The sequence below is a fragment of the Salmo salar genome, chromosome 21 (assembly GCF_965601325.2).
Source record: "Salmo salar chromosome 21, fSalSal1, whole genome shotgun sequence".
Taxonomy (NCBI): domain Eukaryota; kingdom Metazoa; phylum Chordata; class Actinopteri; order Salmoniformes; family Salmonidae; genus Salmo; species Salmo salar.
This window is the reverse complement of record NC_138311.1, coordinates 5145786-5169759: the sequence shown is the minus strand read 5'-3', so window position 1 is coordinate 5169759 and position 23974 is coordinate 5145786. Positions and strand designations below refer to the sequence as shown.

At 40.2% G+C, this 23974-nt stretch overlaps 1 protein-coding gene, 1 non-coding gene and 1 pseudogene across 4 annotated transcripts in view; 2 read left to right on the top strand and 1 right to left on the bottom strand.

Moving 5' to 3' along the window:
- The window catches only part of nalcn (sodium leak channel, non-selective), a 363467-nt gene that overhangs the window by 28445 nt on the left and 311048 nt on the right, over window positions 1-23974 (top strand). For 2 of the 3 annotated variants that reach the window (XM_014163789.3, XM_014163792.3), the window contains exons 2-5: window positions 741-851; window positions 1065-1126; window positions 2157-2297; window positions 2648-2830. In XM_014163789.3, coding sequence (XP_014019264.1) covers window positions 1085-1126; window positions 2157-2297; window positions 2648-2830 — 366 coding nt within the window. In that variant the 5' untranslated portion in view covers window positions 741-851; window positions 1065-1084. The remainder of the gene's footprint in view (window positions 1-740; window positions 852-1064; window positions 1127-2156; window positions 2298-2647; window positions 2831-23974) is intronic. The other variant, XM_014163790.3, reaches the window with a different exon arrangement.
- trnae-uuc (transfer RNA glutamic acid (anticodon UUC)) lies at window positions 19862-19957 on the top strand. The gene is made up of 2 exons: window positions 19862-19901; window positions 19922-19957. It is a non-coding gene; the product is annotated as a tRNA-Glu (tRNA).
- On the bottom strand, window positions 20735-21328 carry LOC123729583 (desmin-like; annotated as a pseudogene).

Below are 23974 nucleotides of genomic sequence, written 5' to 3'. Positions count from 1 at the left end.
AAATGGGAGGCTAATTGTAGTCTCTGGCAACTTTACTCCTACATTATAGCACTTACACCCTGTAATTTAGTTTTCACTCTTCTTCAAATCTGTACCAACATAATATGCTAAGTGTAGCAATTACATTGCAAATTGCTTCTGACAGCATGATGCGTTTAGAGGACACATTTATTTTTTGGGGCCGCGAGGTGAAAGAGACACAGTGGGCATAGGCATTATACTGTCCTCTCTATGTCTAATATAATTTCCCCATGCCTTGACCATTTTCGAATCGTGGACATTGACGTTAAAGTATTTCGCTAAGTGCAATTGGAGAAGGCTGTTTCCCTCTGGCTATTGGAATAAGACAGGGTGAAATTATAGTCTACTTATTGTCACTGATAATGGTCCATGGACTAGGTTAATTATATTGTGCTTATGTGATGTGCAGAGAGTCTTGGCAGAGTCCTGAACAAATGGATGGAATAATTTGGATTTTACTTTCATTTCTGTCCAACTGCAGTTTGCTTATATGTTCAGGGTAACTGTTCATTTTATCAAGGTACCTAGTAAGGCTGACATTGAGCTGACATTAATTAAGAGGGAATTGATAGGCCTAACACTTATTGAAATTAACATTGATTATGTTTTCTTTTGATATTTGGTCTATGTGCACACAGTCCGGACTGTTTTGACTGTTGAATGATGTCTCTCTCTTCCAGTAATTTGACTGCTGTAGTATTCTCTCTATCTTACAACAGGTAACCCCTAAGGTACTGATACAGCATCACGCTCCCCCTCTCTATCTCTGGCTGGTCTCTCTGCCCCCCTCTGACCTGGGGATGAATGCACCAATGAGGAGCCAGCTCACAGTGAGTCACATGACCCCTCACCACTGTCCCACTCCCATTCTATCCCACAACACCTCTCTCCACTGAGTGTGTTGTTTGCATATATGCCTCTGTGAGATGTTGGTGGGCGTTTTCTTGTCTCTCTTTGATCGTACTGTAGATGTTGGTATTGTACATGCACATTGTATACCATATATGCCATGAGGTTGACTAACTGTTATGTGTTATTTACAGGGTATGCCTGATCGCATGTTATGTGCAGTGCTGGAGCAATTTCAGCTTTACTTTTCCCTTTGGTATGTGTGCTTTGTCTCCATTGAGGGCGTCATATCCCCCTGTATGTGTACTTCTGTTCCAATTCAATCGGCCCTTGCATACCACACACACACAGACTCTCACATACATCCCTCTCTCAGTCACTGTGCTGTAGCTTGTAAGCCTAACCTGTAGCCTCCTAGCCTTTGATGTTTATTACACATGGAAGATCGAGTATGATCTTTACGTCTCGGTAAGTAAGTTACTGAAGCTGTTGTTCCAATGTGAATACACTTGTTCTGTGTTCACATGTGTGCTCTGTTGTCTATCACGATGGCCATTCAACAACACAACATTGTTGTTTGATATTAAAGCATACACCTGTTGTCTATTATGTTATGAGTAGAATCTGGGCAGGAACTCCAAATCTGGGCAGACTTTTTTTGTATTTTTATATCGGAAGCTTATAGACGGATTGGTATTAATGAAGCAAGCCAAGTGCTACTTTTTTATTCAGAAAATAAAAAAGTTGTGCACAGTTTTTACATCCTTTTTTATACTCGTCTCGGGGAGGTAATAATTTCCAGTTTGAAATAGTGTAATTGTAAGTGGATATTGTAAGTGGATATTCCCCACAATGTTTAACTGAAAGCCAGTTGTCAAGACTTGATTACGCCAAGGATTGCATTGTCATCTTTGAAGAGCTAATGTATGTATAACCAGTACCAGTGTTACACCATAACAGTATCTCCCCACATAACTCTGATCAGAATTATAGATAAACAACAATTCTGCAAACTCCATTTTAGATTGGACATTTCAAAGGCTGCCGAGCTGGCAAGAAATTTTCAAGACAGTTCCACTCTATGAACATTCCATGCCAACAAAGAGGATAAAATCCACATAGAGTTTGAAATACTAGAACTTGACTGAGTAGAATTCTATGGATTGAACTCTTATTTATGATACAATTGAAACAATTCTCAGGATGTTCAGACTTGGATGCAGCCAGATAACTCTGCAACTCTGAGACTTTGCCCTGGTCACTTACTTCCTGTGTGTGTGTATCAGATCCACTCTCTGTATAGTACAGCCAGCCCCAGCATGCTGAAGAGGAAGCAGAGCTCGAGGGTTGAGGCCCAGCCCATGACTGACTTTGGGCCTGACGAAACCCTCGCCGACAGTGCCGACATCTTCTGGATCAACAAACCAGTGAGTGGGTGACTATTTCAGTCACAAGGGACTGGGCCATATTTGAAATGGAAAATTGGCACATTTAGACGCCAATTCAATTAATTGTAGGTAAAGTAAAGGTACACTATGGGTTCACTCAGACTGTTTAGGCTGTATTTTACAGCTGTGTGGCTTGTTTCAATATCCAATTAAAATGTAAACTACGTTCAAATAGTTAGTTTTTTTACCAATGGACTAGTCCCAAAACTGCAAACTCCCAAGTTAAATCAAGCGCAACTCAAATAGTAACTGACATACAATATGTATTTGACCCAAGTACGAGTGGATTCTCACCTTTCCTTGTCTGTCCCCTTCCTCCTCCTCCCCAGTGGGTGCACTCTCTGCTGCGAGCCTGTGCCATCATCAGCGTCATCAGCGTGTGTATGAACACACCCAAGACGTTCGAGCACTACCCCCCGCTTCAGTACGTGACCTTTACCCTGGACACGCTGCTCATGTTCCTCTACACCGCTGAGATGATCGCCAAGATGCACATCAGAGGAATCATCAAGGTAATAATAAAAACAATCCATTTTCTGTACAAAAAAATAAAACAAATATAACTATGTACATTTTATGCCCAAGCTTTCAAATCTAACTTTACATAGCTCTTTACACTCACATCCCGTATACTGTATAAAAATGGCAGATTTGGTCACTGATAAGCGCATAAATTGTAACGCACTGGCTGTACAGTAACATGCTATACATTACGTCAGAGCTCATTATTGTGAACCGTATTGTGAAGAAAATCCCCCACATGAGTCACACCTTTATGCACTCATAACTCTGTTCTTTGTGCACCAAAATGAATAACTGTTACTCTAAAATGCCCTATGAATGCCTATCACTGGAAGATGGTATTTTATGAATTAGCTAGTGTTGTTGGCAATATAATAAGCTTTTAAATGATGACCGTCTGACCCACATTGCGATTTGTAATGAAACATTTTTGAATTGTGTAATGGTGGGGATGCAGGGCAGCGTTCCAAACTAAAAACTACAATTGTGCTTGCTTCAGTTCCTCCAAATCCACAGCCAGGAGAGCTCCAACAAGTACCTAATAGTTGAAAGCTCTTTCTCTGAGTCATATAAGTGTATTTAAATGACTTAGGAACTGTGCACACGTTTAAAAGGTGTATGGCGACTTGGAGACATCAGTTAGACCTCTCACTCAAACCCTTGTCATTGTCTTCTACTGCATATTCTTGTTATGTTTCTGAATATATCCAGAGTATTTCCAGATTTCATTCTCAACAAATGCCTTCGAAAAGTACAGTGACGTTCCAATGCACATAAAATCAACAGCTGAATTTGGTCGTGTGTCAGGTGAACTGCTTCACCTTTTCTCATAATTTCCCCATAATCTCCAAAGTCTTCCCTTTCAATTGCTACCATGATTTTGCATATGCTTTTCAGATTTTTTCTCTTAGAAGCATTTCAACTTGGGCCTGTCCATATACGTCAGTTCCCCAGAGTGTAAATGGTTTTAAAGTGCATTTAATCATCACAACACATTTGACAGAAAATTGCCACAATAAAAGATAGTGACACTATTCATATTTCTGGTCATTTAGGGAGGACCCTTTTTAGCTCAAGAGCACCACCATAGTCAAATGATCTGTAGTGTAATTTAATACAGTGGGAAAGTGCCCTAGCAATGCTGTAAACAAAGGCCATTTCAGATCCACTCTGATAGTCGATTGTAGCGTAGATGCTGCACAGTTTATAGAACTCCATTGAAATTGGGGGAAGAGTGGATCCGAAATCCGTTGTGGTAGAGGGGTGTGACGCCTCACTTTCCCATCATATGCCCTCTATTTAGATAATAGTGTCCTTGGGTGTTCTCTAACTTTTGAATGATGGCTTCTGCTTAGCCACTAAGTATTTGATCTGCTGATTATATGGATGTGTTTGACAACCATCAATCAGAATGAATGTTGTGCTAAAAAATAAGTGCCAATTGCTGTCCTTTAAATTATGACCCTTTGACATTACTCAAATGTTTCTGTCCAAAAATACCCCATTAATATGGATCTGTATTAGTATTCACATTCTTTCAGATACTATGGCTGTGGTTGAGTTTCCCTGGTTCAAGGGAACCAATGGGTAGTCCCAATATTGCAAACCCTGCCCACCGACCTAGCACTCCATGCAGGATCAATCAAATGTTCATAATATTTAAAAGAAATCAAAATGCTATTTGAACCCAGGTCTGATAGGGTCAGACAGATCCAGGGAAATAGATGGTGTGCTACAGAAGCATCCGGAAACAAGAAATCTGGCAGATGAAAGGCCTAAATTACTGCGGTGGAAAGTGTAGACAGCTTAATTGGCAAATCAAGGATAACAAGCACACTGACAGGAAGTCATCAGACGAACACTGAAACACTGTTCACGCCAAAGCGGAAAACAGCCGAGCCATTTGGGTAATGTTTCTGTCAGTGTGGACAGGTCAATACCGCCTCTTAACATTTGCTATCCCGGTGTTAAAAGGGATGAGGGATAATTATTTTGTATTGTGTGTGTGTGTGTGTGTAAGCGTGTCTGTCTGTCATCACTGAGTCCTCATCAAAGTAAAAATAGATTGTTGTCCGTATCAATAGCAACATGTCAAGTTGACCATCAAGATGATGGATGATATTGATGATTGTGTGAATCAATACCAAGCGAGTGAAAGCCCAATGTTTCCATTATAAAGTCCCTTTATTCTTTTCCAAAATATGGTATGATGTTTCACACAGTTTTACTCATTTAGACAGTCTATTTATTATTCTGTCACAGATTCTAGGAGTTATAGCTCATTGTCCCTTTCCCCCCTTCCCAAAAATAAGACTCCACATAACATTATTCAACCTGTTAGTGTGGTTTTGATGTCTCACATAGTTGGAATCTTGTGCTTGCAACACTACGCTTGTGAATTGGATATTAAAAGTCCAATGCAGCTGTTTTTCTTTCAATATCAAATAATTTCCAGGTTACAATTAAGTACCTTACTGTGATTGTTTCCAACACCATCAAGTTTTCTGATTACACGACGGTAGTAGACCTGATCACCGGCGACGATGAGACAACCTACAGTGACCTAGCAGGTCAACAACCTCTCCCTCAACATCAGTAAGACCAAGGAGCTGATCGTGGACTACAGGAAATGGGGGGGGGGGCTGCAGTGGAGCAGGTCAAGAGCTTCAAGTTCCACTGTGTCCAAATCACTAAGGACTTAAAATTGTCCACACACACGCAAACAGTCGGGAAGAGAGCGTGACAGCGCCTCTTCCCCCTCAGGAGGTTGAAAATATTTGTCATGGGCCCTCAAATTCTCAAAAGGTTCTCCAGCTGCACCATTGAGAGCATCTTGACTGGCTGCGTCACTGCTTGGTATGGCAACTACACCGTCCTCGATTGCATGGCGCAGCAGAGGGTGGCGCGGACAGCCCAGTGTATCACTTGGGCTGAGCTCCTTGCCATCCAGGACCTCGATATCAGGCGGTGTGAAAGGAAGGTCCGGAAAGCGGTATCGGAGAATCAAGTCCGACACCAACAGGCTCCTGAACAGCTTCTATCCCTAAGCCGTAAGACTGCTAAATAGCTAACAAAATCTGCATATACCCTTGTATTTTATTTATATTTAGGCACTGTCTATGCACACTCACACACTCTCTCTTTGTAAATTCTACGCACGCATGCACGCACGCACACACACACACTTCATTTGCTCACACGCATAACACGCACACACATTTATATTGACTACACACACACAATCGCATACAATTATTATTGCTGCTACTCTGTTTATTATATCTAACCCTACCACTTCAGTATCCCTGCACATTGTAAATATGGTATTGACACTGACCCTGTATATGTGACTCACCATCTGGATTCGGTCTTATGTAGCAAAATGTGAAATTGTGTTTTTTACAATTTCTCTGGGAAACGAATAATAACCTCTGCTAGGGAGCCAGCCAGCTAATTTTAGCTCCAGCTAATGTTAGCTAGCTAGCTAACAGTACACTTTAGCCTAAGGCATATAGCTAGCTAGCTAAATAATTAAAACTTCTTCAGGAATGGTGGGTCCCCTGCGGGACGGTTGAGCTAGCGTAGGCTAATGTGATTAGCATGAGAGTGTAAGTAACAAGAACATTTCCCAGGACATAGACATATCTGACATGGGCAGAAAGCTTAAATTCTTGTTAATCTAACTGCACTGTCCAATTTACAGTAGCTATTACAGTGAAAGAATACCATGCTATTGTTTGAGGAGAGTGCACAGTTTTGAACATGAAAGTTATTAATAAACAAATTAGGCACATTTGGGCAGTCTTGATACAACATTTTGAACAGAAGTGCAATGGTTCATTGGATCAGTCTAACACTTTGTACATGCACTGCTGCCGTCTAGTGGCCAAAATATAAATTGCACCTGGGCTGGAATAATACATTGTGGCCTTTCTCTTGCATTTCAAAGATGATTGGTTTTTTGTTTTTTCTTTGTATTATCTTGTACCAGATCTAATGTGTGACAGTTGAAGTTGGAAGTTTACGTACACCTTAGCCAACTACGTTTAAATTCCGTTTTTCACAATTCCTGACATTTAATTCTAGTAATAATTCCCTGTCTTGGGTCAGTTAGGATGACCACTTTATTTTAAGAATGTGAAATGTCAGAATAATAGTACAGAGAATTATTTCTTTCAGCTTTTAATTATTTCATCACATTCCCAGTGGGTCAGAAGTTTACATACACTCAATTAGTATGTGGTAGCATTGCCTTTAAATTGTTTAACTTGGGTCAAACATTTCGGGTAGCCTTCCACAAGCTTCCCACAATAAGTTGGGTGAATTTTGGCCCATTCCTCCTGACAGAGCTGGTGCAACTGAGTCAGGTTTGTAGTCCTCCTTGCTCGCACACACTTTTTCAGTTCTGCCCACACATTTTTCTAAAGGATTGAGGTCAGGGTTTTGTGATGACCACTCCAATACCTTGACTTGATTGTCCTTAAGCCATTTTGCCACAACTTTGGAAGTATGCTTGGGGTCATTGTCCATTTGGAAGACCCATTTGCGACCAAGCTTTAACTTCCTGACTGATGTCTTGAGATGTTGCTTCAATATATCCACGTAATTTTCCTACCTCATGATGCCATCTATTTTGTGAAGTGCACCAGTCTCTCCTGCAGCAAAGCACCCCAACAACATGATGCTGCCACTCCCGTGATTCACGGTTGGGATGGAGTTCTTCGGCTTGCAAGCCTCCCCCTTTTTCCTCCAAACATGACGATGGTCATTATGGCCAAACAGTTCTATTTTTGTTTCATCAGACCAGAGGGCAGTTCTCCAAAAAGTACGATCTTTGTCCCCATGTGCAGTTGCAAACCGCAGTCTGACTTTTTTATGGCGGTTTTGGCCGAGTGGCTTCTTCCTTGTTGAGCGGCCTTTCAGGTTATGTCGATATAGGACTCGTTTTACTGTGGATTTAGATACTTTTGTACCTGTTTCCTCCAGCATCTTCACAAGGTCCTTTGCTGCTGTTCTGGGATTGATTTGCACTTTTCGCACCAAAGTACGTTCATCTATAGGAGACGGAACTAGTCTCCTTCCTGAGCGGCATGACGGCTGCGTGGTCCCATGGTGTTTATACTTGCGTACTATTGTTTGTACAGATGAACGTGGTACCTTCAGGCGTTTGGAAATTGCTCTCAAGGATGAACCAGACTTGTGGAGATCTAGAATTTTTTTTCTGAGGTCTTGGATGATTTCTTTTGATTTTCCCATGATGTCAAGCATAGAGGAACTGAGTTTGAAGGTAGGCCTTGAAATACATGCACAGGTACACTTCCAATTGAACCAAATGATGTCAATTAGCCTATCAGAAGCTTCTAAAGCATTTTCTGGACTTTTCCAAGCTGTTTAAAGGCACAGTCAACTTAGTGTATGTAAACTTCTGACCCACTGGAATTGTGATACAGTGAATTATAAGTGAAATAATCTGTATGTAAACAATAGTTGGAAAAATGACTTGTCTCATGCACAAAGTAGATGTCCTAACCGACTTGCCAAAACTATAGTTTGTTAACAAGACATTTGTGGAGTGGTTGAAAAACAAGTTTTAATGACTCCAACCTAAGTGTACAGTTGAAGTCGGAAGATAACATATACTTAGGTTGGAGTTATTAAAAGTAGTTTTTCAACCACTCCACAAATTTCTGGCAAGCCAGACAATATTTAAAGGGCCTATTTATATAATGAACATGAATTCTGAGGGCAGAAATGTTTAAATATGAAAGCGTTAGACCTCTCACTAATGTCATCAGTCATACAAAAGTTATACTTAATCCAAACTGGTTCTCTAGCAAATAAATTCAAGAATGGCCTTTTTCCCTTTATTCAGATTACAACTGCTCACTTTCGGTTATTTGAAAATGAAATAGTCTCCAAAATATTGTTATTTTTTTTAAAGAAGCTATAAAACATTGGTTGCAATTTCAGTTTAATCCACCAGAAAAGACAGAACAAATAATACAACAAATATTGTGTGCTCCCGATTGACGCAGCCGTCTAAGGCAATGCATCTCGGTGCTAGTGGCGTCACTACAGACCCTGGTTTTATTCCAGGCTGTATCACATCCGGCTGTGATTAGGAGTCCCATAGGGCGTCACACAATTGGACCAGCATCGTCCAGGTTAGGGTTTGGCTGGGGTAGGCCTTCATTATAAATAAGAATTTGTTCTTAACTGTCTTGCCTAGTTAAAAAAAAGGTTCAATAAAAGAACGTGTTTTTCGACAATGTTTAACCCCTGTGCGGCATACGGGACGGACATCCAGCGAAAAATCCTATCCCTATTAGCATAACAAAATGTAATACATTTTTTTTTCATTTTCTTTTCTCAAATTATATCGTTTTATAGATACACCTCTCCTGAATCGAACCACGTTGTCCGATTTCAAAAAGGCTTTACAGCAAAAGCAAAACATTAGATTATGTTAGAGGAGTATATCGTAAAAGTAGCCACATAGCCATTTTCCAACCAACCACATGCATCACAAATAACCAAAAAACAGCTAAATGCAGCACTAACCTTTGACAATCTTCATCAGATGACACACCTAGGACATCATGTTACACAATTCATGCATTCTTTTGTTCGATAAAGTTCATATTTATATATAAAAACAGCATTTTACATCGGTGCGTAACGTTGACTAACTATTTTCCCTCAAATGCATCCAATGAAACAGCGCTACAATTTACTAAATTACTATTCGAAAACATTTTTAAAATGTAATATTGTCATTCTAAGATTTATAGATGAATATCTCTTGAAAACACCTGTAATGCCAGATTTAAAAATAACTTTACTGGGTAATCATACTTTGCGATGAAAGGGGATGCGATACTCTGAAAAATAGGCTAACGTTACAGGTCAGCGCCATCTTGGAACAATCGCATATCACATCTAGTCTTGTATACTATTGTCAATAATCCCTTACCTTTGGTTGTCTTCATCAGAAAGCACTTCCAGGAATCCCAGGTTAGCGCGTCTGAAGGCTGATCCAAATGCTTCGTCGGCCGCGGGACAGCTATTTCGAGAAAATGCATTTTTTTTCCATTTAGGTTCGTTCAAACATGTCAAACGTTGTATAACATAAATCTTCAGGGCCTTTTTCAACACGAGAGCCAATAAGATTCGAGGGGGACGATTGCATTGTGTTTCAAAACGTTTCGAAAGGGGAGGGTAACCAGGGGCGCCGGCGTCATAATGGTGATGGCCCTCTCCGTGTGACCACGTTCCACAGCATCTCATTCATTCAATTTTAACAGTAGAAGGCTCAAACCAATTTGTGAAGACTGGGGACATCTAGTGGAAGCAATAGGAAGTGCTCAATGAACCATAGCTCACGGTGTGATTAATAGGCAACGTGATGAAGTTGAGTTCGCAATTCAGAATTCCACTTCCTGTTTCGATCTGCCTCGGGGTTTTGACTGGCATATGAGTTCTGTTATACTCACAGAGACCATTCAAACAGTTTTAGAAACTTTAGGGTGTTTTCTATCCACAAGTATTAATTATATGCATATCCTAGCTTCTGAGTTTGAGTAGTAGGCCGTTTAAAATGGGCACGAATTTTTTTCAAATGCGCTGTGGCGCCCCCTATCCTAGGCGACCGTCAAGAGGTTAAAAAAGGTGTTGTAAATTATATCATAAATAGAAGTGGTGAAGTTATGTCACGCATACAGCTAACACAAATATATGGAAATATATGCTCTACCAAAAATTACAACCAGCTAATTGCAGCATTACCGCAAAAATGGAGTAGGAAAGTGGATGGGGAAAAAGTAAGGAACTTGTCTGTCGGCCCTGCATTAAAGGTCAAAATTGTGATAAATGAAACTGGCATATGTCCATATGTAGCTAGTTTTTGGTCACAGGTCCAGGAATGGCTGAATAATTTGTCTTTTATTTTACCTTTATTTAACTAGGCAAGTCAGTTAAGAACAAATTCTTATTTTCAATGACGGCCTAGAAACAGTGGGGTAACTTCCTTGTTCAGGAGCAGAACAACAGATTTGTACCTTGTCAGCTCGGGGATTCGATCTTGCAACCATCCGGTTAATAGTCCAATGCTCTAACCACTAGGCTACCTACAATTGCAACATTTACCTGCAGCAAACACTGCAGATACAGTGAGGGGAAAAAAGTATTTGATTCCCTGCTGATTTTGTACGTTTGCCCACTGACAAAGAAATGATCAGTCTATAATTTCAATGGTAGGTTTACTTGAACAGTGAGAGACAGAATAACAACAAAAAAATCCTGAAAAACGCATGTCAACATTTTTTTAAATTGATTTGCATTTTAATGAGGGAAATAAGTATTTGACCCCCTCTCAATCAGAAAGATTTCTGGCTCCCAAGTGTCTTGTATACAGTAAATCGTTAATTTACAATCTGCAGAAACTATGAGAATAGAAAGGTTGTGACGCATCACAGCACAGTTTAAAAATATATGGCAAATAGAAATCCAATATGGATGGTGTTAAGAGATAGATGGGAGGGGTTGAATAGAGCTGACGGGTGGGACGAATAACAACAAGATAACAAATGTAAAACATACTGGGTCTGTAAAATGTATATAGGTTCAGAACTTTTGTGAAATAGCACAGTTACAAATATATGGCAAATAGAACTGGATGGACATCAGAAATAGAGGAAGGCCAGGACTAAAAACAAACAAAATATAACTATTGTAAAATAGATTGTGTCCGTAAAATGTATATAGTATGTATATTGTGGAAGTAGAGTAGAGCCTAAGTGTTATTGTTTATTCATTTTTCCTATTAGGGGAGGAGTGGTAGGGTTTGCGTGGAATAATAAAGGAAAATATATTTTAAAAAGATATGTGTATATATACACTACCATTCAAAAGTTTGGTGTCACTTAGAAATGTCCTTGTCTCTGAAAGAAAAGCAACAAAAAAAAAAGTCCATTAAAATAACATCAAATTGATCAGAAATACAGTGTAGACATTGTTAATCAATTTGATAGTATTTTAATGGACAAACAATATGCTTTTCTTTCAAAAACAAGGACATTTCTATGTTACCCCAAACTTTTTAGTGTGTGTGTGTGTGTGTGTGTGTGTGTATATATATATATATATATACCCCCAAAATATATGGGGGATTAGAAATGATGACAAAAAAAGTAACAGGTGGGGGATTAGAAAGGGAAAAAAGTAACAGGTACTCCTATATACTTAATTTAGAGTTATTTATGTAACTTTAGTTGTGATGCAAACTTTGGGCTATATGTTTAGATTTGACATTAATTCTAAGGCTGCATGATGGGACTCTAATGATGATTTGGAAAAAGTTGCATGAGCTCTGCTTTGTTCTTTGCGCAAGCTGAACAAACTTCATAAGTCTCTCATTCACAAGTTGACAAGCACTTGATAATGCTTCAAATTTCCCTGTGGCATCCCCTTTGTATGGCCGTAATGCCCCTTTAACCTCTTGGCGTTCCCCTAGGATAGGGGGCGCTAAAGCGATTTTGGAAAAAATTCGTGCCCATTTTAAACGGCCTCCTACTCAAACTCAGAAGCTAGGATATGCATATAATTAATACTTGTGGATAGAAAACACCCTAACGTTTCTAAAACTGTTTGAATGGTGTCTGTGAGTATAACAGAACTCATATGGCAGTCAAAACCCCGAGACAGATGGAAACAGGAAGTGGAATTCTGAATTGCGAACTCAACTTCATCACGTTGCCTATTAATCACACCGTGAGCTATGGTTCATTGAGCACTTCCTATTGCTTCCACTAGATGTCCCCAGTCTTCACAAATTGGTTTGAGCCTTCTACTGTTAAAATTGAATGAATGAGACGCTGTGGAACGTGGTCACACGGAGAGGGCCATCACCATTATGACGCCGGCGCCCCTGGTTACCCTCCCCTTTCGAAACGTTTTGAAACACAATGCAATCGTCCCCCTCGAATCTTATTGGCTCTCGTGTTGAAAAACGATCTGAAGATTTATGTTATACAACGTTTGACATGTTTGAACGAACCTAAATGGGGAAAAAATGCATTTTCCCGAAATGGCTGTCCCGTGGCCGACGAAGCATTTGGATCAGCCTTCAGACGCGCTAACAAGAACAAGCTCTTGGAACATAAAGGAGTAATTTTTTCGAACGAAAATACATTTGTTGTGGACCTGGGATACCTGGAAGTGCTTTCTGATGAAGACAACCAAAGGTAAGGGATTATTGACAATAGTATACAAGACTAGATGTGATATGCGATTGTTCCAAGATGGCTAGCCTATTGCTATTGCTAGCCTATTGTTCTGAGTATCGCATCCCCTTTTATCGCAAAGTGTGATTACCCAGTAAAGTTATTTTTAAATCTGGCATTACAGGTGCTTTCAAGAGATATTCATCTATAAATCTTAGAATGACAATATTACATTTTAAAAATGTTTTCGAATAGTAATTTAGTAAATTGTAGCTCTGTTTCATCGGATGCATTTGAGGGAAAATAGTTAGTCAACGTTACGCACCGATGTAAAATGCTGTTTTTATATATAAATATGAACTTTATCGAACAAAAGAATGCATGTATTGTGTAACATGATGTCCTAGGTGTGTCATCTGATGAAGATTGTCAAAGGTTAGTGCTGCATTTAGCTGTTTTTTTGGGTTATTTGTGATGCATGTGGTTGGTCGGAAAATGGCTATGTGGCTACTTTTACGATATACTCCTCTAACATAATCTAATGTTTTGCTTTTGCTGTAAAGCCTTTTTGAAATCGGACAACGTGGTTCGATTCAGGAGAGGTGTATCTACAAAACGATATAATTAGATTTTTAAATTTTTTTTTTTTAATATTATTACATTTTGTTATGCTAATGGAGATATGATTTTTCGCTGGATGTCCGAGGCCGCACAGGGGTTAAAAAAAGCCTTTTGTGTCTGTTTTTCCCTTGGGCTGTTTATAATAATTATAATTATCTTCCTCCGTCTGCCTGTTCCGAGTCACCTCTCTCTCACATGACTCTCTGTCACATGATCGGGTCTTTCTCACAGGCTACAAGTGAAGACAGACGCATCAGGAATGCAACTGCGTGCGTCCTTATCCAATTCCAAGGTGCATATTGAAGATATTGGAAGAACTGTTCGCATTTTCTTTTTGTCAACCAACAAGATGAGTAGGCCTAACGAACAGCAAAAGCACTAGCCTATGTCAATCTACTGTCCCCTATAGTACAAAAGTTGACCTATTTTGTGCAATAAAAAAATATTCCAAACATAGTGTGGGACTGTGCAACTCAATATTAGGAAGGTGTTGTTAGGTTCTGAACAAACCAGGTTTATTCACCCACTAGGTCATACAGCTGCAAAGATGAAGTATGATTACACAAGCACATATATTTCTAGTCAGGAACTTGCCTGATGCTAGAGCGATTGTGGGCGTGGAGCTGTATGCATGTGAGATAGGACTGTAGTCGGAGAGTCATTGGGGCGGGCTTCTCTGGCCTGCCTTATCAGGAACTGAAACTAGACTGTTGTCATTTGCCCCTCTCCTTAGGAACCTTGACATTCAACTGTCACGTGTGCTCCCTCTCCGGCCTTTAGGTCACCAGGCTGCTCATTATGGCGCACACCTGTCACCAGCGTTACGCGCATAATGACACTCACCTGGACTCCATCACCTCCTTGATTACATGCCCTTTATATGTCACTCCCTTTGGTTTCTTCCGCAGTCGTCATTGTTGCTGTTTCATGTCTGTGTGCTGTTCGTGTTTCTTGTTTTGTTCATTTATTAATTAAATGTATTCACTCCCTGAACTTGCTTCCCGACTCTCAGCGTACATCGTTACATCAACAATAACATGTTTGAACAGAATATTAACTTTCTGCACTTGTCTCACTCAGTAACTTTCCATACACACAGTTCCTTTCCACCCTTCATTGACCCCAACATATACATTACTTATACATTTAAAGTAATCAATAAGTTCTAGTATGGTAACATGAATAAGTATATTTCAAGCTAGAATCCAACAGTCCCTCCTTTTTGAATAGTAACTCCATACTGATGAACATTATACAAACTTTGAAATTACGTATTTAAGACTGTTGGAAAAGCATTCCAGGTGAAGCTGGTTGAGAGAATGCCAAGAGTGTGCAAAGGTGTCATCAAGGCAAATGGTGGCTACTTTGAAGAATCTAAAATCAATAATATACAGTACCAGTCAAAAGTTTGGACACACCTACTCATTCAAGGGTTTTTCTTTATTTTTAATATTTTCTACAATGTAGAATAATAGTGAAGACGTCAGTAGTATGAAATAATACATATGGAATCATGTAGTAAAAGTGTTAAACAAGTCAAAATATATTTGCTTTGATGACAGCTTTGCACACTCTTGGCTTTCTCTCAACCAGCTTCATGAGGTAGTCACCTGGAATGCATTTAAATTAACAGGTGTGCCTTGTTAAAAGTACATTTAATGCGTTTGAGTCAATCAGTTGTGTTGTAACAACGTATATACAAGGTGGTATACAGAAGATATCCCTATTTGGTAAAAGACCAAGTCCATATTATGGCAAGAACAGCTCAAATAAGCAAAGCGAAACGACAGTCCATCATTACTTTAAGACACATTTCAAGAACTTTGAACATTTCTTCAAGTGCAGTCACAAAAAACATTAAGCTTTATGATCAAACTGGCTCTCACGAGGACTGCCACAGGAAATTAATTGCACCTCAGATTGCAGCCCAAATAAATAAATGCTCCTCAGAGTTCAAGTAACAGACAAATCTCAACGTCAACTGTTCAGAGGAGACTGTGTGAATCAGGCCTTCATGGTCGAACACCTCCAGGGTGTGTAAGGGCTATTTGACCAAGAAGGAGAGTGATTGAGTGCTGCTTCAGATGACCTGGCCTCCACAATCACCCAACCTCAACCCAAATGAGATGGTTTGGGATGAGTTGGACCGCAGAGTGAAGGTATGCCAGCAGCATACCACCCTGCATTCCACAGCTGGCTTGCTTTTGAAGCTAAGCAGGGTTGGTCCTGGTCAGTCCTTGGATGGGAGACCAGATGCTTCTGGAAGTGGTGTTGGAGGGCCAGTATGAGGCACCCTTTCCCCTGGTCTAAAAAAATATCCCAATGCCCCTGGGCAGTGATTGGGGACATTGCCCTGTGTAGGGTGCTGTCTTTTGAATTGGACGTTAAATGGGTGTCCTGATTCTCTGTGGTCACTAAAGAATCCCATGGCACTTATCGTAAGAGTAGGTTCAAGTAACAGACACATCTCAACATCAACTGTTCAGAGGAGACTGCGTGAATCAGGCCTTCATGGTCGAATTGCTGCAAGGAAACCACTACTAAAGGACACCAATTAGAAGAAGAGACTTGCTTGGGCCAAGAAACACGAGCAATGGACATTAGACTGGTGGAAATCTGTCCTTTGGTCTGATGAGTCCAAATTTGAGATTTTTGGTTCCAACCGCCGTGTCTTTGTGAGACGCAGAGTAGGTGAACGGATGATCTCTGCATGTGTGGTTTCCACATTGAAGCATGGAGGAGGAGGTGTGATGGTGTGGCGGTGATTTGCTGGTGACACTGTCTGTGATTTATTATTATTTTTTAATTCAAGGCACACTTAACCAGCATTGCTACCACAGCATTCTGCAGTGATACACCATCCCATCTGGTTTGGGCTTAGTCCCACTATCATTTGTTTTTCAACAGGACAATGACCCAACATACCTCCAGGCAGTGTAAAGGCTATTTGACCAAGAAGGAGAATGATCGAGTGCTACATCAGCTGGCCTGGCCTCCACAATCACCTGACCTCAACCAAATTGAGATAGTTTGGGATGAGTTGGACCACCGAGTGAAGGAAAAGCAGCTAACAAGTGCTTAGCATATGTGGGAACTCCTTAAAGACTGTTGTAAAAGCATTCTTTGTGAAGCTGGTTGAGAGAATGCCAAGAGTTTGCAAAGCTTCATCAAGGCAAAGGGTGGCTACTTTGAAGAATCTGAAATATAATTTGATTTGTTTAACACTTTTGTGGTTACTACATGATTCTCTGTGTTATTTTATAGTTTTGATGTCTTCACTATTATTCTACATGTAGAAAATAGTAAAAATAAAGAAAACCCTTAAATAAGTAGGTGTGTCCAAACTTTTGACTGGTACTTTATATTTATAACCTCCTACTAGGCAGGGTCAGCTCCTTATACTAGACAGCCAATACATCTCTGTTGCTAGTCAGGAAGTTAATTAGTTCCTCTCACTGGTGTAGTCATGGTCCTGCCTGATGCTAGAACCTTCTTGGGCATGGAGGTGTATGGGTGTGTGAGAGGACTGTAGTAGGAGGGTCGTTTGAGTGGTCCCCTCTGGCCCCCCTCCCAGAGGTTTCTTCTGACTTCATCTGTTGAGTTAACCTCGAGCCGAATTCCTCGCTCCTCCCTAGTTCCGTAGCTCGCCTGCCTTATCAGGAACTGAAACTAGACTGTTGTCCTTTGTCTATCTTCTTAGGAACCTTGATATTCAACAATAATAGAATATTAACTTTCTGCACTTCCCCTTGTCTCACTCAGTATCTTTCCATACACCCAGTTCCTATCCACCCGTCATTGACCCCAACATATACATTCCTTATACATATAACGTAATCAATAAGTTATAGTACGTTAACACAAATAAGTTTATTTCAAGATAGAATCCAGTATTGTTGTTAATGTTTTGTACACTCAGTCAATGACTCCACCTCTATGACAGAAGCTCAGGCTTTGTATTTTCATCTATGAGCAGTTGGCTCTAAGACCACTGGAGTATACAGCATCTTTACCAGAGTAAAGATCCTCCATCTTTGAGTGGGCAGCCAGCCTGAACATCCACCTTCACTTATTCATGCAACTTTACTGACGCAGCCCTCACTAGAGCACTGACGAATGCAGTGTGTCTCTGCCTATGAGTGAGTCACTTTTCAACCTCATATTCATTATCTCCAGCACCAAACCAGTGTCTACATATGTGAAAACTGTGCTTTTCTATGATCTGTGGTTAAAAAGATAATAAGGTCATAAATGTTTGTCTGTAGACAGGTTTCGATCCAATTTGCGACAGATTTTCATGCGAATATTAAAAAATCTGAAAAAAGATAAAAGGATGTGCGTGATGGCGTAATGCACATAAACATATTTTTTTAATAAAATGCCCATGTACTAAATGAAAAATACAAGTTAAATGAGTTCCCATTGCATTTTCAACTCCACTGATGGTTGTGTCACTAAAACTGCTGCGTTATATAGCAAATGTGCCCACTCTGATCTTGGCACATGTGCGCTAGCCAACAGCTCGCAGATACAGTGCAGGTAGGCTACCTACATTATGAGATTATTATGGATAAGAACAATAGTTTTTGTCAAACGGTAGCCAACCATCGATCATCATTTCACCAGAATAAGAACCTCGATATTTATTGGAACAGAGCATCAAGATCATCACCTTGCACATTCATCACCCTGTGATGTTCTCAATTTATTTAATCTGTAGCCTAATAAAATCCATGCTTTGCTGAGTCGCAGTGGGAGGACCACACAAGTTTACTTTGATATGATGGTTATTATATCAATATTTGCTCATAAATCTGTTTCCACTGCCATTTCTCGCATAATGAACTTTATTGACATGAAAAGATCCCGCTATGTCGAACAAACAAATTGTCTGTCAGCATTTATAAAATTGTCCCGGCATTTCATGTTTCCATCAGCCCGGTCGTGACTTTTTTTATGGATCAGGTAATTAATCCGAATGAAATGGTTGGTGGAAACATGGTTATTTACATCACAGGGTATTTACCTGCTCCCCATGTCACAACGAATCTCATAGGCTGTGTTTGAATACCCAGACTAACATACTGTATACTACATATTTAATGAGCATACTACATACTATATGCTATTAGTTCATTTTAGTATACTGTAAACGGTATCGTTTCAGTTGAGCATACCAGAGCTTCGCCTGTCTTTTTTGGTATTTTTTGTAACAGTTGAAGTCGGAAGTTTACATACAGTTAGGTTGGAGTCATTAAAACTAGTTTTTCAACCACTCCACAAATTTATTGTTAACAAACTATTGGATTGGCAAGTCAGTTAGGACATCTACTTTGTGCATGATACAAGTAATTTTTCCAACAATTTTTTACAGACAGATTATTTCACTTATAATTCACTGTATCACAATTCCAGTGGGTCAGAAGTTTACATGCACTAAGTTGACTGTGCCTTTAAACAGCTTGGAAAATGCCAGAAAATGATGTCATGGCTTTAGAAGCTTCTGATAGTCTAATTGACATAATTTGAGTCAATTGGAGGTGTACCCGTGGATGCATTTCAAGGCCTACCTTCAAACTCAGGGCCTCTTTGCTTGACATCATGGGAAAAACAAAAGAAATCAGCCAAGACCTCAGAAAACAATTGTAGACCTCCACAAGTCTGGTTCATCCTTGGGAGCAATTTCCAAAAGCCTGAAGGTACCACGTTCATCTGTACAAACAATAGCACGCAAGTATAAACACCATGGGACCACACAGCCGTCATACCGCTCAGGAAGGAGACGCGTTCTGTCTCCTATAGATGAACGTACTTTGGTGCAAAAAGTGCAAATCAATCCCAGAACAACAGCAAAGGACCTTATGAAGATGCTGGAGGAAACAGGCACAAAAGTATCTATATCCACAGTATATTGAAGCAACATCTCAAGACATCAGTCAGGAAGTTAAAGCTTGGTCGCAAATGGGTCTTCCAAATGGACAACGACCCCAAGCATACTTCCAAAGTTGTGGCAAAATGGCTTAAGGACAACAAAGTCAAGGTATTGGAGTGGCCATCACCAAGGCCCGATCTCAATCCTATAGAAAATTTGTGAGCAGAACTGAAAAAGGAGGCCTACAAACCTGACTCAGTTACACCAGCTCTGTCAGGAGGAATGGTCCAAAATTCACCCAACTTATTGCCTTCCCTGTGGCTCAGTTGGTAGAGCATGGTGTTTTCAACACAAGCATGGTGTGTGCAACGCCAGGGTTGTGGGTTCGATTCCCACGGGGGGCCAGTACAAATAATAAAAAATATATATATATAAATAAATGAAATGTATGCATTCACTACTGTAAGTTGCTCGGGATAAGAGCGTCTGCTAAATGACTAAAATGTAAAAAATGTAAAATGTTATTGTGGAAGCTTGTGGTTGGCTACCTGAAATGTTTGACCCAAGTTAAACAGTTTAAAGGCCATGCTACCAAATACTAATTGAGTGTATGTAAACTTCTGCCCCACTGGGAATGTGATGAAATAAAAGCTGAAATAAATCATTCTCTCCACTATTATTCTGACATTTCACATTCTTAAAATAAAGTGGTGATCCTAACTGACATAAGACGGGGAATTTTTACTAGGATTAAATGTCAGGAATTGTGAAAAACTGAGTTTAAATGTATTTAGGTAAGGTGTATGTAAACTTCCGACTTCAACTGTATATGGAATTCAAATAAGTTAACCAACATCGGTCAATTGGTTGTTTAAAAACCGAAAATAACTGACATTTTGGTTAAACGCTCAGCACTAATTGTAACTCTATACTCCAGTAAATGTCAAGCTCAAATTCAGATCCTTATTATATCCATAAAGTAAGAAGTGTAAGGAAATTAGACCACAGATCCTATGGTTCCCATAGTTAAATATATATATAAAATGTGTAAACCAGTGTTTCTTTTGCAAAGGTCAAACTTCTCTGGCTAGTTAGTATACATTCATGTAAATGTCCTCAGTTTTGTTACTTGGTAAGAGGTTGGCAGGCATGGTCAAGAAATCGGACATATGGGGCTCGACTCAGGTGGTGTGTTGCTTAACATCCCCTCCCGAGATGCCCAGCCTGGTCTCTTCTCAATCCAGCAGCTCCCTGTAAGTGATCTCTGTATCCAGCTTCAGCTTGATGTGAAGCATCTCCTGGTAGTTCTTCAGGAAATTGCTCATCTCTAGCTTGGTCTTGCACAGCTAGTTTTCCAGGTGGGCAATGATGTCCTCTAGCACGCCAACGTTGCCCAGATGGGCATTCTCCATCTGGGAGAATGCCCATCTGGTGCATCTCCATGGCAGTGTTCTGGGCCCTCAACCCGTCGATCCGGTTCTGGAAGTCTGTCACTTGGTTGTGGAAGGTGGTGATCTCCTCCTTCATGCTCTTCATCTGGTCCTCCTTCTTGCCAGAGACGTCCTTGAGCTTCTCAATGTTGCCCTTGTACCACTTCTCCTCCTCCGGGACTTTGCGGTCCAAGGCAGCTTTGATCTCCATTCATGTTTGGCACAGGTAGGCAGCCAGGGCTTGTCTGATTCCAGCTTGGCAGTCACCTTGGAGTCCTCGATCTACTTGAGGAGGTCGGCCACCTCCTTAACATGGAGCTTCTTGAGGAACTGAATTTTGACTAGGATTAAATGTCAGGAATTGTGAAAAACTGAGTTTAAATGTATTTGGCTAAGGTGTATGTAAACTTCCGTCTTCAAATGTATATATATATTTTTTCCCCCTTTTTTTCTCCCCAATTTCGTGGTATCCAATTGGTAGTTAGTCTGTTCCCATCGCTGCAACTCCCGTACGTACTCGGGAGAGGTGACGGTCGAGAGTCATGCGTCCTCCGAATCCCAACCAAGCCACACTGCTTCTTGAGACAATGCCCGCTTAAACCGGAAGCCAGCCACACCAATGTGTCGAAGGAAACACCGTACACCCGGCGACCGTGTCAACGTGTACTGCACCCGGCCCGCAACAGGAGTTGCGATGGGACAAGGACATCCCTTCCGGCCAATCCCTCCCCAAACCCGGATGATGCTGGGGCAATTGTGCGCCGCTGCGGCAGATCCTGGACTCGAACACAGAATTTCTAGTGGCGCAGTGCCTTAGACCACTGCGCCACTTGGGAGGCCTGAGCTTTGCCTGTCTACCGGAAGTTGATACCGTTGCTATGCAACCGCTTGCTAGCTTGTTAGTAGAACAAATTACTAACTAAACATTTTACGATTTCAAGTGTGTTCGTAAATACAATCTGCAGTGCCAGAGTTCGCTCTGGGCTTTCGTAAATCCAGACCGTTGTCAGATTGTAAATTCAGAGCATTTCGCTCTCGGAGCATTCAGAGTGCACACTATTAGTTCATTTTAGTATACTGTAAACGAACGGTATCATTTCAGTTGAGCATACTAGAGCTTTGCCTGTCTACCGGAAGTTGATGCTGTTGCTATGCAACCTCTTGCTAGCTTGTTAGCGTAACAAAGCTAAACATTTTACGATTTTGTGTGTGTTTGTAAATTCAGTCTGGAGTGCTAGAGTGCACTCTGGGCGTTTGTAAACCCAGAGCATTGTCAAATTGTCCGTTCCTAAATTCAGAGTGTTTCACTCTCGGAGCGTTCAGAGTGCAAACTGGACGCTCGCCGAGGAGTAGGGTTGATCCGAGCGTTCAACGGCAGTCAAGCGCCTCACTCTGACCATTTTACTCACCCTAGTAGAGCTGGTTAGGCTGTGTTCATGTCATCCAGAGCATTGGTGACTAACTGTGCTGCTGGCAACAATTTATTACGCTTTTTTTGTCTATGTTTGCTGACACCGGCCATATTCAACGGTGCGCGAGAGTGCTCTGAATTCGGAGTAGATAGACAGAATTAACAATGTCCATTGAAACGCACAACGACTATACCACTTAGCTAAGAATGATGTGAATAATCAAGTCAATAAAAGTTGGTTAGTTAGTTAGATGGCAGATTGTTAATATACTGCCTGGCAAGTTCAATGTATTAGTATCCAACTAACATTAGGTAACTAGCTAACATACCGGTACATTCTGCTGTAATGCTATGCAGTTCGTAAGGATAGCGTAGCTAACAAATTGTCAGCCAACATAACGTGTCACGTAACTTATCTGATAAGTCATTATTTTATTACATTGCTCAACATTTTCTTAGCTCACTGCATATTTCCCGCCCTTTTTCTTTAAATCGGAAAACATTGTGAAGCCACGCCCATTTTCTGAAGAATTGCATTATCGTCCCTAAAAGTACGGAAATAGGGTCCTCTGCGTGTATACTTCGTATTTTTGTGAATTTAGTATGACATCCAAGAACTTTTGTGATACTAACTATATCCATACTATGACCAATAAGCATACTATATACTCAATTCACGTCACAAATAGTACGTAAGTCATGGGGCCGACAGAGATGGTCGCCTCGCTTCAGGTCCTTATGGACAAGCATTTCACTACACTCGCATTAGCATCTTCTAACCATGTGTATGTGACCAATAAAATGTGATTTGATTTGGGTTAGTGCGGTTAGTATGAGTATTCGAACACAGTTATAGTCTGTAAAATGTCATTGGGTAGAACAAAAAAATCACATAAGTAGACACTGGTATTGTGCTGGAGATAGGGTTGCAAAGGGAGGTTATATTACTGGAAACTTGAAGTTTACCATTAAACTACCAGAATTTGTTTAACTTTTAAGGAATACATGGCATTTTGTCAGATGACATCTAGTAGCCTTTTTGGGTGCTTCAGATTATCAAGGTTGTCTGTAATTATCTTTGGCCCTCTGTGTGGCCTCAAATAATATGATTTTAAAATAAGAAAAATAATGACAAAACTGTGAAACTTCCTAAATAAAAACAATCAACGTAGTGTGTACCGTCTGTGTTTTATGAGGGTTTTAGCCTGAAATATAATTATAGATTTTTTTTTTATACACTTTTATTTATTTTACTGTATTGTCAATGTCTTTCTTGTAATTATTTTGTCGCCAAACGGGTGGCAGGTGTGAAAAAAGACGAGATGGGAGAGTTGCAGAGTTAATTGAAAATAATATCATTGTTGATTGGATGCTTTTTTCATTAATTTGGCTATTTTCTCTTGAACCATATGGTCTATTCACTAGAAACTCATGGACAATATGGACACAGATAAAAAAAATATATACTATATATGAATACTTAAAAAAAAAAAAGTTATTTAAATTACCAAAGTTACCATAGATTGCATTATATTAGATTAGATTACCTTCATTACACCAAAATGACTTTGGTCAATTCT